Consider the following 18,996-nt stretch of genomic DNA (forward strand, 5'->3'; position numbering starts at 1 on the left):
CCAGTTTTCAGCAAAATCGTCATAAAACACAATAATGTCACTGCCGGATGCTGCAAACGGCCATAAATCAGCCCTGTTGTCGAGCGGCGAAATATAATCATATGATTGCAAGGGGCCCTAACTATCAGAACTTAAGGTCCCGGTCATAAATCCCCTTTTTAAATAGGTTGTAATTTCAAACAGTTGCTAAGCAACTAGTCATAAGTTGAGAACTACCTGTAATTTGAATTTACCGGTACTTTAAAATAGTTTTTAAAGGCCAAGGGGGCTAAATATGGAACATTCTCTCTTGGCTCCATTTCAGCCTTTGAATATGAATGATTTCTGTATACAGGTAGACCTCGACTTACAACAGTTCATTTAGTGACCGTTCAAAGTTACAATGGCACTGAAAAAAGTGACACATGACCATTTTTCACAGTTACGACCTTTGCAGCATCCCCATGGTCATGTGATCAAAATTCAGATGCTTGACAACTGACTCATATTTAAGACTGTTGCTGTTTCCCAAGGTCACGTAAACATCTTTTGTGACCTTCTGACAAGTAACATCAAGGGGGAAACCAGATTCACTTAACAGCCAGGTTAGTAACTAATCAACTGCAGTGATTCACTTAACAACTGTGGCAGGAAAGGTCGTAAAATGGGGCAAAACTCACTTAACGAATGTCTCACTTAACAACAAATTTTGGGCTCAATTATGGTCGTAAGCTGAGGACTACCTATAGGTACATTATTTTTTTAACAGTCTTAATTTTTATAGTATTTGTAATATTATTTGTAATCGTAGACTTTGTTGGGAAACCAACTCTTTAGTGTTGGACATCTTGCCAAGCATTTTCATTAATAATAAAATGTCAAATGAGTACATAGACACAATATTGCATGCTGGGATAAACAAAACAGTAAATAATTGATTTCACAGTGCATTGAAACCTTCCAAATATTGTTTGTTGTTTTTGCTACAACAACTAGCCTGGCTCTCTCTCTCTCTCTAAAATAAATTGATTAATAAGTTGATTAAATGTTCATTTAATCTGAAGTTTGTTTCAGGTCGGTTTAAGAAAAGAAATGACATGTCTTTAAAGGTTTAGCAATCACAAATATAATCAAGACAATAAGGAATATAATTATTAGAGGAAATGTTCAATGAATGCAGATTTTAGACCTACATGATCCTAAGAATTAATGGATAAAATTTCACCCTTAAACAGAGCTTCCCCATCTTGTTGCTCTGTCTCTGTGCATTTCAAGTCTTAAACTGTAGCTCTTAAACTGGCCAACTGTGCTGCCTAAGACAAGAGAATGAATAAACCTATGGTTAAGTACAGAGTCTGTAATTGTAATGAAATATAGATTGTTTGGATATTAAATGGGTTGTCGTCTCTCCTCTCCCCCTCTCCCCCCCGATTTGGAACTATTCTGTATATTTTAGTAATGTGACTTTGAACGTGGGGTGAATATTGACTGGTTCGGTATAATGTTTAGAAGCAAAAATTAAGAACAATGTTTACTGTTCAACTTCAACTGAAGTTTGCTTTTCTCATTGTTGAATAAAATAACAAGCTCATGGTTAATAAACCAAAATTTTCCCTTGGATACATATCTTTTATTTTTTAGAAATAACTGTAGCCTTCTTGAATTTAAGTTATTGTTGCTTAAACAGCTCACGCTTAAGTGCTGGAAGTTTTATAAATTTCCACCCAAACCACCCAATAATTCCTTCTGGTCCAGTTGAGAGTTTGCCACTTCAGCTTTCTCCAGTCTCTAGCTCCTGTTGTGGAAATCTTACTAAGAGGGGCTCCAGTTTTATATTCTTTGAATGACAGTCATTCAGTTATATATAGTATTTATAATGCATATGTAGCCTTAGCTTAACAAACTATATACATCATTTTTAGACAGTTTTTACAGTTCAAGTGTCTCACTTCTTATTTTCCTGTTCCCATTTTCATGTGCTCATACTTTATAAAAGTTCAGTACTTTCGCTTGTTAGGCTTCATTTTAGTTTAGGGTCCAAGCTTTACAGTACTCTTTCCTGAACTTGAAATTCCAACACCTTTATTAAGCTATCCTTGCTAACATTTGGTTGGTCATTTCCTAACATAGCAATCTTCCAACCAACCAATTTCCTCTGGAGATCTCTCTTTATTATTGTGTTTGTTCCTACTGGGTTCCCAACTACAGATTTCCCCCCCAACTATTGTTTGATACACACATCCTCATCCACAGAGCACAAAATACAGGAAGTCCTTGACTTACAACAGTTTGTTTAGTGACTGTTCAAAGTTACAACGGCACTGAAAAATTGACTTATGACGGCTTTTCACACTTACGACTTTTGCAGCATCCCCATGACTAAAGGTAAAGGTTCCCCTCGCACATATGTCCCGGTCATTCCCGACTATGGGTCATGTTCCCCATAGTTAGGATGGTTGCAGTGTCCCAGGGTCATGTGATCACTCTTTGCAACCTTCTGACCAGCAAAGTCAATGGGAAAGCCAGATTCACTTAATTTCTAACTACCTTAGTCTTACTAACTTTGGTGATTTACCTAACAACTATAGCAAGAAAGGTCATAAAATGGAGCAAAACTCATTTAACAGATGTCTCGCTTAGCAACAAAAATTTTGGACTCAATTGTGATTGTCAATTGAAGACTACTTGTACAATTCCAGAAATGTCCAAGAATCTCCATTGCCTAAGGGAATTTCAATCAAGGATTCCCATCCTGCCAACCTCTTTTCCTTTTCATCTCTTCCCTTTCGCTGAGAATTGCTTACCTGACAATAATCCTGGGTTGAAGATTGAATTAGCAGAAAAGTACTTGATTTGCTGATTATTTGACCTTGTTCCACAATAAGGAATGTAACAAATTGAGGAAAACCATAACAAATTAGAAACTGATTGCTAGGCTCTTGAACAAACAGTGCTTTTTGGATCAAAGAGAAATAATGTGTAAAAATATTCTGTACTTTTTCTATAGGATTTCTTCTGTTTCTCAGAGGATTTATCAATTATGCAAAGGTTCGGAAGATGCCAGAAACATTTTCTACACTCCCTAGGACAAGAGTTCTCTTTATTTACTAAAGGTAATATACTTCAATAAAGTTTGCTAATTTCTGGGGTGTGTGCGTTTGTGTATATAGACACATGTTAAAAAAATACTAGAAAATTTCACATTTCCCTGTTATTTATAAAATCAATTTATATTATTTGTTGCATTTGTTTTCTTTTTCGTATTAACACAAAATACATTTTTTGTAATTGAGTGCTAAAAGAAATCTTCAAATTGCTTTAGGAAAATGTGTTTCCTTGACCTATATGCACAACTTCATTTGCCAAATAGATGTTCACTATTGAATTAGAAGGCAATATCAAAACTCAGGGAAGAAAAACACCATCATGAGACAGGTTGTATAAACAAATGCAGTTGGCATTAGCCACATAAAGACACTTGAACTAGAGAAGGGTGTTTTTTTAAAAAAACTGTGGCTAGGGTATCTTTAATCCTTTATTAGTGATTTTAATTAAAAGATGCTTGCCCCTGAGGAGGAAAGCTATGGCAAATCTAGACAGCATACTAAAAAGCAGAGACATCACCCTGCCAACAAAAATGCATATAGTCAAGGCTATGGTTTTCCCAGTTGCAATGTATGGCTGTGAAAGTTGGACCATAAGAAAGGCTGAGCGCCAAAAAATTGAGGCCTTTGAACTATGGTGCTGGAGAAGACTCCTGCGAGTCCCTTGGACTGCAAGGCAATCAAACCAGTCAGTCCTAAAGGAGATCAACCCTGACTACTCTTTAGAAGGCCAGGTCCTGAAGATGAAACTCAAATACTTCGGCCACCTAATGAGAAGGAAGGACTCACTGGAGAAGTGCCTAATGCTGGGAACGATTGAGGGCAAAAGAAGGGGATGACAGAGAATGACGTGGCTGGATGGAGTCATCGAAGCAGTAGGCAGAGAGCTTAAATGGACTCCAGATGATGGTAGAGGACAGGAAGGCCTGGAGGAATATTGTCCTTGGGGTCGCAATGGGTCAGACACGACTTCAGAACTAACAACAACAACAAAATAGCCCTCCTGATTAGGAGGAATTCCCACTGAATTACAATTTTCCTCACTTTTAAGTTTCTTTCAATACTAAAGTAAAAAATGGGTTTGACTGACAGGCCATTGCTGTTTTCACTGACATCAGAAACTCTTATTTCTCTGAATGTAGATTTAGAGTATTTTTAGCTCATCTTCTTCATTTTTGATGTAATTGATGTAGGGTGCAAAAATGGCAGCCACATAATTTTGCATCTACCCAGTATTTAATTTGATATATGCAAAAAGTGACTCTTTCAGAGTTCTTGGATTAGAACTCTTACATCAGCTAGAGAGTGCCTGCCTATAAATGAAATTTTCTAGCCTGCCAAATTAAAATTTAGTAGGCAACAAAATGTATATATTTATTTATTAAAGGTGCTTGATGCTGGTTCAATTGGGCAAATGTATGCAACTTACAAAGCAATAGCTGTATCATCCAACAAGCAGCAGTATTCATAATCAAATTTGAAGCAGTTTCTAGATGTGCAGAAAAGCAGTCCAAAAAGGATGCTTACAAACAATGTGCAGAACCTACTTGCTTGAAGCTCCTAACACAATGATTATCCTAAGCCAGTGTTTTGCAGTCTGTGCATGGAACTAATGCAATTTTTATTATTATGGTTAGTTAAATATAATTAACTAAATTGTAGCTATTAATTATGTTTACAGAAATCTTATTCTTTGAGATTAAAGTAAATAAATTTAGCAATCTTTAATCTGTTGAGATTTGAACATGAATACAGGATTTATAATGATGAACAAGATTGTAGATTGCCTCTTCTCATCACTTGCATTTTATTGTGCTTTTTATTTTCAGTATTCTTTATAAATAGATACATGCAAATAAAAAGCAAGTTTTCATACAGAGTTGCAGACTACTCAAGATATCAAAGTTATTTACTTCATTGATCTGATTATGCTAAGCCAGAGAAGGTAGCCTATAGCCTCCCCCCACCCCCATTTGTGAACCTCCATTGTCCATTTTAATACAATCCAATAATATGCTATAGCTGCACTGAGCAGTTATAGAGTAACCGCTCGCCACCGTGGCTGAGTGGTTAAGACACTGGTCTTGTCAACCAGAAGATTGGCAGTTCAAGACCCAAGCACTGCATGATGGGGTGAGCGCTCGTTCCTGTCCCAGCTTCTGCTAACTTACCAGTTTGAAAGCATGCAAATATGAGTAGACAAATAGGTATCACTTTGATGGGAAGGTAACAGCATTCCGTGCACCTCAGTATATAGTCATGCCTGCCAAATGAGCATGGAAGCGTCTTTCGACAATGCTGGCTCTTCAGTTGTGAATCGGTGATGAGCACCATCCTCTAGAATTGGACACAACTGGACAGGGAAACCTTTACCTTAAGAATGAGTTTGGCTAGTATCTTCTAAAAGCTTTACATCAAACACAGATTGTGTCAAACACAGATGTATTCAGCTATTAAAATGAAACAACAGAATGAAGAATGTAAAAACAGTCAAGGAGACAAACACTTATGAATTATTATGCGTATTATAATTCGTGTCTGTAAAATGTTTCCTTGGCTATACTTAACTTGTTTTGTGACCATTCTTCTCTTTGTTATCATTTTGCTTTTTTCAGACTGAAGTCTTTTGGCAACATTTTCCTGCTTTAAATGAATCCTCAATTAATATATGGACATCTGCAGGAAATTAATCAAGACTCTGGACACCCACAAAAGAAAAAAAAAGTAATTAATCACCTGCTTAAAATAAATAAAGTTTTATTGGAAAAAAAGAAGCATTTCTTTCTATTTGTTTTTAGATGTAAAATTTTAATAGTTCAATGCAAACTCCTGTAATCATTAAATCATTAGTGGCTAATGTTTGAAACAGCTCTTGCAATTAAGTCTGTGATGTTACTAATAATGCCTTATTTAGTATTTGTAGTCTTTTAAATAGCATGAGCTATTGCCCTGTATCCAGAAGGGGTCAGTCTTGCTTTTTTTTCTCCCCTTAAAATGAGCTTAAGAGTATACTCTTAGTGTAAAATACTGTAATAATGCTGGCCATTGTGAAGGGATGTTCTTGGATCTAGAAACTTGTTTTAACTGTATTTCTGCACATAATATGTATCTGTTATTAAATAAAATGATAACAACTTGGAAGTAAAGCGTACATGCACAATCTGAATGTTTTTAAAGAATAACTGTTAGAGTATTGCTAAGAAGATGGTAGAGATATGTATTAATTTTTGGTAATATATGATAAGTCCTTTATACAATTGTACTATATCCATTTTGGCTTGGGATCCTTGCAGTATATGTTGGTAACGTAAAATTCAAATAATTTGATACTGCCATGTGTAAAATTAGACAGTTATGTTTGATGATTTTAGGGGTCTTAAGGTTGTCTCTTTACTAATTAACATTTCTTGTTTTTCTAATTTATGTTACAGTTAAATATAGTTTATTGTACTTTTCTGTGACTTCTGCAAAGCAGTAATTCAGAATTCTATTGTGTTAAAACTGTAAATATAGCAGAATGTTAATAAATGTCACTTACATTAGTAGGATTTTCATTTTGCTATACACCAGTGTTCAAATGGAGACTTTAAGGGAGAAATCCTAAAACAGCCCAAATAGAACATGCATGCTCTCATTTGGGCCATTGGATAGCAAATGGCAAGGATGGAAGAAGATATGGCACTATTTAATGACAAGTCTCAGTTTATTCAATCACTCAAATGTCTGCTGTCTTAACCAATTCTCACATCTAAGGCTATTGACAGACCAAGTAACTGTTTATCTCAAAATTTGCTCTATAGTGTTGCTTGCATAATGTGTCCTAAAAATATAGTCTTCATTATTTTTGTAAAAGCTTAAAAAATGTGACTCAGGCAAGCCCAGTCTAGGCCTAATGTTCATGCTGGGAGGGATACCACAGGCAGAATGTAACTATTTTTCGTGTTTGAATTGTACTTGTGCATGTATGCAATTCACATACGTATTACATTGGTAATGTTTGATGAATGTGACTTGTATGTAGTTTCAAACAGTTAAGGATTCCTGTCGTAAGATGAAGATGTATAGTGGGTATGACCAGTATTATCTGTGGATTTTTTTAGGGTGGTTGTGTTGTTTTCTTTAAATTAAACTTTTTTAGGGCTCTCACTGAAGCTTCAGTTTCCCATCTCAGAATAACAGAAATCTTTGATGCCAGGCTTTAGCAATTTTGGTCAGAGATAATTTGCAGAGAAGGAGCAAAGGATGGGGGGGGGCACTTGAGGCCTTATGTAATTCCCAAGGCCTCAGGTTCTCCACCTCTTTAATGAATTTCACTGAATTCTTGTAACACAACAAGCATGTTTAGTATTTCCTTTTGGAGCACACAAAACCTACAGGAGACATGGTGAACAAAGTTCATTGTATCTGGTTTGGCACAGCCCACTTGCTAAATATGCTACCCCATTTTACTGCACCACTTTAAAGCTGCTGCTTTTGATAAACATTATAATACATTTTATTATATCTGGCACTTCGCAACAAACTACATAGGTGAGAAAAACTTCCCTCCCACACTAGAGAAAAATGCTGACCATATAAAAATACTAGGTCTGTAATGAGACTTAAAATTACATGTGTGTTTTTAATTTGCTCCTAGAACCATGTACAATAATTTACAGAAACAACTCCCCAAATGCCTTGTTTCCTTTAAATAAGTATCACCAGGGATTAATAGCATCACCTTCAGCAGAGATGCATTTGTTTTCAAAGTGGTGTCAAATCCTCTCTTCATTTCCTGGGTTGTTTAAGACCAACATGCTTTGTAACAGTGATATTTGAGTCTTTTGTTAAGGTATTTTGGGACAGCTGTGTTTTTATTTGCAAAGAGATGCAAATCACATCCCTTCAATTTTGGGGAGAAAATGCATATCTTCAGAGAGATGTGGAAATTTTTGGAGTAATATTTCTGTAGCCTAATCATTTTTAATATTGGCCATCTCCCCTGAATTATCATACAATTTTTAAAACCTTATTCAGTGGTTAAAGATATATATGTTAGGCTTGCAGTCCTATAGCCAGTTTCTTGATGAGGAATGATTTCAGCACACCTTAATTTTAGATAGATACGTAGAATTTTGCTGTAAATTATATGTCATTACTGAAAAATATGTAAGTAAAATGTTGTTTTTATAACATGTCTTACAATAAACAATGAAATCACATTTTTAAAAGATGCCAACTGGCTTTCTAAGTGCAATTGTAAGCACCACTGAAAGCAAAGCAACTTCTAAATGGATAGGGCAGAAGTTTACTATTCTCATTTTCCGTATGATAATCTAAGCTGTCGCTCTTCCCTGCGCATAGAACTGCTTTTAGAAAAGAATATGCATGAGGATTGCTAAATACCTGATATTTAAATTTTAATTTTTCAAGCTTTAATAACATTTAATTATATTTGTTTTTTGAATCTTTGGAGGGCAGGAAAAATATGGCTAAACAAAGTTTGGGAACTGTGGAACTGGTAATGAGATTTTGAATGTGAGTGTATTTGGGGGATGGAGTGGGAGACTGGTGAACAAAGTTGTTTTATTACTTTGATTTTTTAATTTAAAATGAGAGTGTGGAGTGTTTCTGTCAAGAGCCACACATTTTTAATGATTATTGGATGGGACCTATATGCTGGTGGGAGGGGAGGGCAGGGCTGAAGCCAATAATGAAAGGAGATGGAAACCAAATGAACAAGGTCACCCTTTTCTCTCAGACCCCCTCCTATATTTCTTCAATATCTCTTTATCATTCTCCCCTCTCAACATATCACTCCAGAGAAAAATTGATACTCTGACCAGGATCGAGGGCCATTGGGAACAGGCCTCACACAACTTTAGTAGAGAAGATTCCCTCTGAATTTACATTGAGAAAGAAAGGAAGACTAAATAAGGGGAACTACGAACCCTGGTTCATAGGGGTTAGGCAGGTGAATGGGTTTAAGCATAACCTAATAATAGAGAGATTTGGATATTTCAACTTGTCCTAGAGCAGGAGTGTCAAACTCGATTTCATTGAGGGCTGCATCAGGGTTGTGTTTGACATTGGGGGCCCAGGGGGAGGGGCATGGCCAGGGTGGGCATGGTCAACTCGACATCACTCCTGTTGGGGCCTGTGGTGGCCTGAGCACTTTGCCAGCGAAAACAGGCTCCTGAACTCCATTTTTGGCTGCCATGGTCTCCTGCAGCCCTCTGCCAGTGAAAACGGAGTTCAGGAGGGCCGTGTGTAACCCTCCTGAACTCTGTTTTCACTGGCAGAGGGTTGCAGGAGGCCGTGGCAACCGAAAACAGACCTTGGGAGCCTGTTTTCTCTGGCGGAAGCACTGCAGGCTGGTCCTTCATTGTTTTCAGGGTGGCCTCACGGGCAAGATCTAAGTACCCTGCGGGTCAGATCCGGCCCCATGGGCCTTGAGTTTGACACCCCTGTCCTAGAGCTTTCAGGCAATTTCTCTCACTCCTGAATGACATCTGGGGGGATGATGGGGCCAGATTTTGGGTGCCCACTGCCATGCCATTATTAATCAAATGGAGGGAGTTTGGCAAAAGATCTAGCCCTTGTTTCTGGATCTTGTCCCCAATCCTCCCTTAGCTATAGTGGCTTATTCATTATGAGGATCCCTGCCTAAATTCTGAAGTTCAGCAGCCCAGATGCACTTTGGCACTTTAAAAATGTAAAATTATCCAGTCATGCAAGAGTTATAGATTACCTTCCTTAAGATACTATGTTTATACTTTCTCTGGTAACCCTGAAAAGCTATCTAGTGATATTTTTTCTTAACTTGTGTGCTATTCTAGTTGTGGTAAGAGTTTCTGGAAGTCAGATCCTGCTACCGATAAATGATCTACTCAGTTCTGTATTAGAAATAGGTTCATCACCCCAGATCTTGGGAAATTTAGACATTAGTGTTGACTGCAACAAAACCTGATGAAACTTGTGTGGTGCATCAAATATTAAGAAAATTATACAGGCCTAATTTAGAGCAAAAGGGGAAGGGAAGTAGCAAGCACTGATGCAGATGCACAAAGAAACTTTTGTGGGTTAGCTTAATCATGTTTAAATAGACCTCCCGGAAGCAACAGGAACATAGTATCAGCAGCTTATCTCTTAACTGTGTTTATTTGCACCTACCAATCAGCCACATGTTTACCTTGTATTGATAGTGCAAAGTTTAGAATTTCAGTGGGGTGACAATGGGGCAAGTTGGGTTATTCTCTGCAGCAAACAACTTCCAGGTGAGGTAGAGGAAAAGGATGTTTTGTGTAACTAGACAGGTGTGGCTTTCTCAAGAAGTTTTATTTACATTTCCCTGGATCTAGTTAGCTTAAATGTTGCTTTTGGGAAAGTGTAAAAAGATACCTGCATTGATTTTGCTACACCAAACACCTAAACCAAATGCTGCTGTTGGGAAACAGCTACTCGGTAATCAAACCGGGAGGAAGCTACTGGTGTCTAGAGGTTTAGAACTGATGGCAGGATATGAACATATTACATCTAAAATCAGTACTTTGTTCTGAAATATCATCTAATTTCTTAACAAGAAAAAAAGAGAATTTGCTTTCACACTCCTAATACATCTTCTTCTAGAGTTTGAACTGGAAAGCATTGGTGGTAGGCTGCCAATTTTTTTTGGCATTTTTTAAAAATCGGGATTAATTCAGCCTGAGTTGCTTGAAGTCTTTGGCTGCAATTCAATATGCATTTACTTGGGAGTAAGTCCTTTTGAACTCAAAATGACTGCCTTCTGTGTAGATGTCTACAGAATTGGGAGCTTATTACACATTACTGTTGCTCTAGCCTTACCTCTGGTTCATTTTGTCTTGACCCAATGACTTTGACTAGCACACAGATATTGATTGACTGTAGATTAACTCCTATTGGGTACATAACTTCCTGTTCTGAGGCTGCTGAGCTGTCAACATACCTTTTTATGTTGCTTCTATTTGTGTTGAATAACCTTGGAATCATTAACTGTGATTCTTATCTGAGCACCAGGTAGCAGCTTGGATTACACTGTGGCTATTTTCTACAATATCTCTTTCCCCTAGTCTTGCCAATGGATCTTTTCAAGGCAACTCACTTACTTAGCTATATGTCTGGCTACACTTATGATTTATTTTAATAAGTGAAGGTTAAATTTTTGTGTCTCAAGGATCCAAACCTCCTATATGGCTTGATCTCATCTGGGTATTGCTGCTTATCCAACCTCATTGAACTAAGAGGCTGGCTGCATCCTTTGGTGCAAATAGGAAGCAGTATTTTATAACTGAGTAGCCAGTTGAATAATGATGGGTTGTTAGGAATGTTGTCGGCCTTAGTTAGCCAGGAAAAAAAGATTAATTCTTCTAAAACCAGTGAAAGCTGGATAAAGCATGCATCCCTGGATATCTCATCACCATGTTATTTTTACATAGTTGTTTTTCAGGCCAGGCTTCTGGTTCTTCTGCTGAAGTCAGAAAGGGGAAAATCTGGGATGAGGAAAAGTATCTCTCGAAGTAGAATATGTATTTGGGGCATATATCTATACATAGTATCTTTCTCCACAAGAATCTATGGGTTGGATTGAAAGAAGGTGATTGATTGACAGTGACTGAGGGTGAATCAAAGTCTGGGTCCCCACATTACACCATACTGGTGTCCAGGTCTTGATACTCTTCCTCTGAATGTTTTTCTATTACTAGGAAAGAAAGTAATGAAATTTTAGAAACCATATTCCTTAGCCTTCTTCATAGGAGAGTTTGCATTAACAAGATTCTATATTTTGCAACATGTAGGATGAGTTTTCCTAAAGAAATGCCGCAAGCAGAAAGTAAATGTTACAAATGTCCAGCACACTGAACAAGAGATGGGATGTTTCTAATAACAGTCAAGTTTGCAGCAAGTGGCAGCATCTGGCCAATCTTGTCTAGGCTTAGAAGCTAAGCTAAATCAGATCTGGTTAGCATTTAGTTGGGAGATCCCTTGGGAATACAAGGGCTGTAGACTTAAGATGAAAAATAGCCTGGGATAAAACAATAGGTTTACATTCTTCACCAACAATGTTGTGCAGATGGGTTTATGAGTCTATTTGATTTAAAGGACATTTTATCTGGCTTGATGCTGTGAGGAGCAATTATTATTATTACTAAATAAATTTATATGACTGTCAAACCCACATATGGTGACTCTGGGCAGCTTACAACATTAAATGGAACAGGAATAAGACATTATCAGAAGGGTGGGAACAAGTCTAGAAAAATCTAAAGGGATCAAAAGGCAAGGAGATATTGCTTACCAGGTTATGTGTTATGATGGATTTCCATGACCTTGCTATAAAATTTGAAAAATTAGCTGCCCAGTCTGCACAATACCTTCCTGCTAGGTTCAAATGATGAAAAAAAATATTGTAAAGGTGGTGGTACTAAGATAATGGATACTTGTAAACCCCTGGATTGTGATTAATGAACTGGGACATCTTGACAGAAAGCTTTCCTGATACGAAAAGATTTTAAAAAAACCAAAAATATGTAATAGATGGTATGTGGAACTGAGAGAAAAGACTGCCAGCTAAGGACATCCTGGGTTGGCAATTCTGTCTCCAGTAAGTGCCTTTTAAGCTCAAAATGTTGTTGGAAATATCTGAACCATCTGCTAAGCCTCAACAGAGCTTAGATTTTAGTAAGCGCATTATTTTTGAGCTTGCTGTTCTTATCCAAGAATGTGACTTGGTTTAGCAAGCCATGAAATCTCTAGAGTCCACTGTGAAATGAGTCAGAAGTGCAGCAATTGGTCCTCTCTGAAAAATTATTTTTGGTTACTTTCGGTACATATCTCTGAACTATTTTTTATAAAGCCACTAAAAAAATCAGAAGCAGCATAGAATCTATAATTAAAGACCCGGTGGCTATAATGGGAATGGATTTTTGAACTCAAGGCAAACCCCTTCTGGCACTTCCTGTGCCTAATAACCATCAACAGAAAAATTACATCCAATTGGCTCCAGCTGTTAAGTCTACAACAAACATAATTATTGCTGGGGAAGAAAAAAGGAAAGTGAACTTTAGAAACATCACTAAAAACCCACAATACCAAACTAAACCCAAGGATGAATTGGCTCAAATGATGAAATGGCACCATTCAATTGGGTCGGTAATATTTTGTGAAGAGAAGAAAGAAAAACCAACTTGGGCAGCTTTTCACTGTTCTGTGGCAGGCTAGCAATGTGTATCTATTCTGCTCTTCTGTGAAATTAGTGCTTAAAATTTGGAATTTTGTTGGATTTTACTAAAATATTCCATGTTGAAGAAGAAGCTTCAGCATTCTGCCTTTTCTTCTTGGCCTGCTATCTATCCTAATGAAACAAATTTTCTTTTGAGCTGCCTGGGGATATCAGCTGAACTTGACCAAAACTCCTCTGACCTGTTTCACTTCCTCTCTGTTGTCACCTGCTTGCTTACCTAACTATTCTATATCCGAGGCAGTAGGAAATGAGGATGCTTATCAGAAAAAGAGAAGTAACTACTTCAATGTCTATGGAGATTCTCAGTCATCCAGGTCGTGGTTGTCCCAAAGGTGCTTTTTCAAAAGGCAACTGGACTTTCTGGATTTTTTTTGGAGACATTTTGCTTCTCATCTTTTCAACACTTCCAAGAAGTGGGGTTTTGGCCTTCTTGACTCAACAGAAATGCTATCAGTGGTGACGATGGAGAATGGGGAGCAAGAGTTCCTTGCCCTTTCTTCTACAGTTAGTGGCAGTAACTTGTGTTTGTTTGTGTGTATGGGTTGCAGTAGTGTGTTTCTCAGTTCCTAGGCAACTGATGGAATTAATGAAAGGCTAAAAAACAATGGGCCAGAAAATTTGATCACCATATGTCTTAAAATACATTTCTGGAGAGGGCCTCATCCATAATTAAGTGATGTGGAATGGTCACAATAGAAATCAATGTATGTGAGTGACTGAGCTTATCTGATCAACCTCCCTCCTAGGCAACATTATTGGCCAACACTCAATCTATTCTTACTACCTTACCACTTGTACATGATGTTGATAAGGTGGCTATTTTTCATTTCCTCTTATCCTTAAGTAACTTCACCATAATATTTGGAAGAGCAAAGTGCTTTTTCAAGAGGCAACTGGACTTTCTGGATTTTGTGGATAGAACACTGCTACAGTTGTGTTGCTTTTTGAGGAATATCTTGGGACTCTTACCCAGGATCATTTGTTTTGTTCCCAGAATTCAGAGATTGTGGCTCTGCATGTATAATACCTTGCTCCCTATTCCAGCAGGTCTGTCCTGGTATCTGCCTGCTTTGTACATATGTATTTAAACTATTTGTTTCTGGTGCCTGCCTTTTACTTATAGTGTGCTTACTTCTGGCTGTATCTGTTGGATTTCGGTCTTAGTGGTGCTATGAGATGGGGTATTCTCAGAATACCTGGGGAAGGTATAACAGCATTAATTCTGTGAAAACGCACATAAGAACCAAATTAAAGAATCAACCCAAAGAGCTCCTTGGCCCAATAATTAGTTTCTACCAGTGTCTGGCTATAAGTTTATAAAAGAGCCTAAAGGCTTCCTCTTTCTACTTTACCATAATATCTGATGCTGGAAAGAATTAAATGGTTGAAACAAGCACACCTAATGGCTCACTACACTTGAATGACATCCAAAATCTATATCTAATAGGGAAGAATCCAGCTTCATTTTGTGTGTGTGAGTACATGTGGATAGGAAGGTCTGGGTCCTAACACTCGTTTTTTTCCTGATATTGTGGCATCTTTGATTGCAGAGTTTTGAGTTTGTTTTGTTGGGGAGCAGTAAAGCTTTTTCTCAGAGGCAAGATAATTTATGTAACATTCTTGTTTGGTGTGATTATTTATTAACTATCAGATCGCAACTGAAATGTTCCGGTGCAAACACAGCTGCAATGACAGCAGTGTTGGCTTGACCTCTAAACGAGGCTACAAGGAATATTGCTGCAAGACAATGAAAATAACAGCACTGACTTGAATTAATAGGTTTAGGAAACCCAGAGTCACACATGTTGTATGTGGGTTTATATCTTATTTTCAGATTTCTAAAAATGCAATAGCATCTTCTGCAAAGGGGACTGATAATTTACAGAACCAGGACAGACATGAGGAGTGAATTTAATTCATTCCTGCATTACTATTCCTGAGGAAAGTCCACTTCTGCAGCTTCTACTTCACAAAGAAGAAAAAATGCAGTTTGAGGAAAATAATTTTAAACATTGTTTTACATACCCTGTGCTTCTGTAATTGTGCTAAATCAGTTTTGGGATTATAATAAGACTGCTTAGCACAGTTGCAGTTTGTTATCACATGACAGCACTTTGCAGAAAACATTGGATTTCTGGACACAACAGAAAAACCATCTTAATAACTTTCTACAGAGAGGAGAGAGATCCAGATTTTTTGCAGGATATAAGTTGAAAGTGCTGATATCTGACCGCATTCCTTTATCTGAAAGATGCTTGTGGAAAACCAGATGGAATTGTGTGATGAAATTGGAAGCCTGCTTGTTTAATGCAGAAAATGTTTTTGAAGAGAGAGATACCTTTTGTCTCAGCTTGGAGTCCAGTGGTATTCAGAGACAGCAGAAAATTTCTATCTAGGGAGCCTGCTTTCTTCGCAAAAAGAATAACAGTTGGAGGTTTTCTAGTCCAACCGCCTGCTCAAGCAGGAGACTCTCTACCATTTCAGACAAGTGGTTGTTCAATCTCTTCTTAAAAACTCCAGAGATGGAGCATCCACAACTTCTGAAGGCAAGCCATTTCACTGATTGATTGTTCTGTCAGGAAATTTCTCCATATTTCTAGATTGGTTCTCTCCTTGATTAGTTTCCATCCATTGTTTCTTGTTCTGCCTTCAGGGGCATCTTTGCAATGGAGTTTGCAAATACAACCCTTCCTGCTGTTAACCTCATCTCTGGGAAGAAAACCTAGGTTAAAAAATGTTAAAAACAGAGACTCACATTATAGTATAATAATGATAACAAAGTCATGGGGAGATAAAGAAGAGGAAAGGGAGGGAAGGAGGGAGAGAGAAGAGCAGTAAGAAATGGAGAAATGAAAGTATTCTGAGAAAGATAAATGAGAGCGAGCATTGTGAAGACCATATTCTTGCCTTCCCTTGTCTATCAATAATGAATGCACGTGGGATTTCTACGTGGAGGAAATGATGTGCACTTTGACTGCTAGTCTTCTGTCATGTTTCACAATTGATTTATAGGAGGAAAAGTGATGTGATCGTTTTTTTTTTTGTTTATTTTATTTTTATTTAAAATTTGTAATTTTATTATAACACATATATGACATTCACATAACATACAACATATAGATATCTTATCATTTTTAAGCATTGTTTCATCATGGTCTTCCTTCTGTTAATTTGTCTTTTTTCCCCTATGTCTTCATTTCATTCCTCTTCTTTTTTTCCCCCCGTTATCCTTTTTTTTTTCTCCCCCTATAGAGATCTATATATTTTAATTATATCTTTAATATTATACATTTCTACATTCTCATTATATACATTTTTATTCCACTCGCATTCGTCATCTTCTGGCTGATGTTCTCGGTTTGGTGCTTATGGGCAAACTGTGTGATCGTAACTGACGTTTTTCTATGAAAAACGTATATATTCATTTATACTGTTCATTTTTAGCTACTCTCCTATTACTGGCTCTCATTGGAAACCAGATGGATTGGCGTTTTGCTTTAACCCTTACAACAGAACACTAAGAATCATACCTAAGAATGGCAAGATAGGTAAGACCAATGAAGTGCAGGTTGGCTGCATGACACTTACGGCTCTGTCCTTCAACCCAGGACTGCCAGTTGTTGATAGGTTTACCTGGTGCCTGCCTGCTGTATCATCAAATTTGTCCAAAACTGCAGGAATAGAATTTCACCTGAAACATGGGTGTAAAAAGCAAGGCTTATTACCTTTGATGGCAGTCCACCAACTCACTTCTTCAAGGACCTTTCTCACAGCATTCTCCAGAAAGCTTTGAAAAGATGCCAGTCAACCATTCCAGCATCACCACTGGGAGGAGGAGAAAAAGTGATGGGGAAATCGTAAGAAACATCATTTCATCTCCAATGTCCACCAGTTGATGTGGCTACATCATTTAGCCGAAAAGGAGAGCTGAATTCTTGAAATGTTTAATCAGAAAAGAATACACACATGGGGAAAATATGTAAGGAACCTTTCAAGAAAATATGTATTTATGGGTGTCCATAGGGTTGAGAAAAACTCAAGATGGCAAGCACAACTATGTGACTGAAGCTGTGTCCCTTTTTAACACATCACATGCCCATAAAAAAAGACGTGGGGTTTTGTTCACAGAGTTGTCTATGTCTCTGTCTCTGTCTCTCTCAATATATTATATTATATGTAAATATATTAATATGTAAATATATTTACATATGTTGTTCAAGGGACTGGACAACCATTTATCTGAAATAGTATAGGGTTTTCTGCCTGAGCAGGGGGTTGGTCTAGACCTCCAAGGTCCCTTCCAACCTATTTCTATTTCTATTTCTGTTCTGTTCTGTTCTGCTCTGTTCTGTTCTGTTCTATCCTATTCTATTCTACTCTATTCTACCCTACGCTACCCTACCTAAAGATGGAACGTATGAATTGTAATAATTCCATAGGTTTTGTGGGAAGGAATCCTAATTAACACTTTGTGGTATAGGGTGCTCATTCTCCATCATTGTGTTTTCCTATTGTGCAAATGTTAAAGGTATAGGCAGTTTGCCAGAAGGAAATAAAAATTAATAGTAATTGTACAAATACGGGCCACAGCAGTCTGTCAGAGCACATGCTTTCTGTAGCAGGGTACAAAATGTCAACAAAAAGGATGAAATTGAGTCTACCTGGAGAACATAGTGCTCAGCCAAGGAAAACTGATGGCATGGCTATTTTCATGAGGCAGTGACTAAAGGTTTTCAGATGCCAGTGTGATATAATGGTTATGGTGTTGGACTAGAATTGGAGAAACCTTAACTTAACTCCATTCTTAACTATAGAAGCTCCAAGGCAGGCACTAACTCTCCTCTCAATCTATTTTGTAGAATTTATGTGGAGAAGAAAATGGAGAACAGAGGGCCATGCTGTGTAACCAGCCTGGGTTCCAATCAAATAGAGAGCATATACTGCAAATCTAACCCATAATGGAATATGTGAGTTGTGCAGGGAGAGAAATTTCCATCTGCAGTTTCAGTGTTGGAAGAAACCCTTGAAGGATGTTGTATGGACAGGATAAAATGTTTAGCTGATCTCTAAAACTTTGGGTTTTCCTTGAGAGTGTCAATTTAGTTATAGCTATTGGGGGGGCAGGGGAGAAAAAGAAGTCCTACCCCAGAAAAAATTGCCATAGCAGAACCAAAACATTGAGATCTTTATCAAACCATCTTCATCTGACCATCAGAATTTGTTCTGACTATTAATAGGCCAATTAAGAGGCTGTCTTTTTGTGCTAATAAAGTTAATGATTTCTTGCTGTTGGCATTGCAAAATAGTAAAGATTTTTTTTAAAAAAATCTTGCATCTGAACAGTCTTGCTCTACCCAATGCCTTGTTCATAGTTTGGGTTTCCCATATAAGGTATGATTTACACTGCATTAAAATTGACCAAGCTTTCTCAATGAAAACTCAGAACACTTTATAATCTCTTACTATAAACATCCTGAACGCTCATTAACACAAAGAGGAGGATTGCCTGAATTTGATTCGTGTAGTTGTAAAGCTCATTTTGTTTTTCTTAAGTACAAAGCAAATAATGAAGTCAGCTGATCCACATGTCCTTTCTGGTTTCATAATGTATAACCAAGCTGACTTCAAATCTTTCAGCACCCACTTTGGTGGTTTTTTCCCACTTCTTGCTTA

General features: G+C 37.4%; 1 protein-coding gene across 2 annotated transcripts in view; it reads left to right on the forward strand.

Moving 5' to 3' along the window:
• The window catches only part of NDFIP1 (Nedd4 family interacting protein 1), a 28,112-nt gene extending 19,819 nt beyond the window's left edge, over window positions 1-8,293 (forward strand). For both annotated transcript variants that reach the window (XM_070937337.1, XM_070937335.1), the window contains exons 7-8: window positions 2,987-3,092; window positions 5,699-8,293. In XM_070937337.1, the coding sequence (XP_070793438.1) occupies window positions 2,987-3,090 (104 nt within the window). In that variant the 3' untranslated portion in view covers window positions 3,091-3,092; window positions 5,699-8,293. The remainder of the gene's footprint in view (window positions 1-2,986; window positions 3,093-5,698) is intronic.
• The last annotated feature ends 10,703 nt before the right edge of the window (window positions 8,294-18,996 follow it).

Source organism: Pituophis catenifer, unplaced genomic scaffold (assembly GCF_029215685.1).
Source record: "Pituophis catenifer annectens isolate HBS135680 unplaced genomic scaffold, rPitCat1.0.hap2 SCAF_2, whole genome shotgun sequence".
In the NCBI taxonomy this organism is placed as follows: domain Eukaryota; kingdom Metazoa; phylum Chordata; class Lepidosauria; order Squamata; family Colubridae; genus Pituophis; species Pituophis catenifer.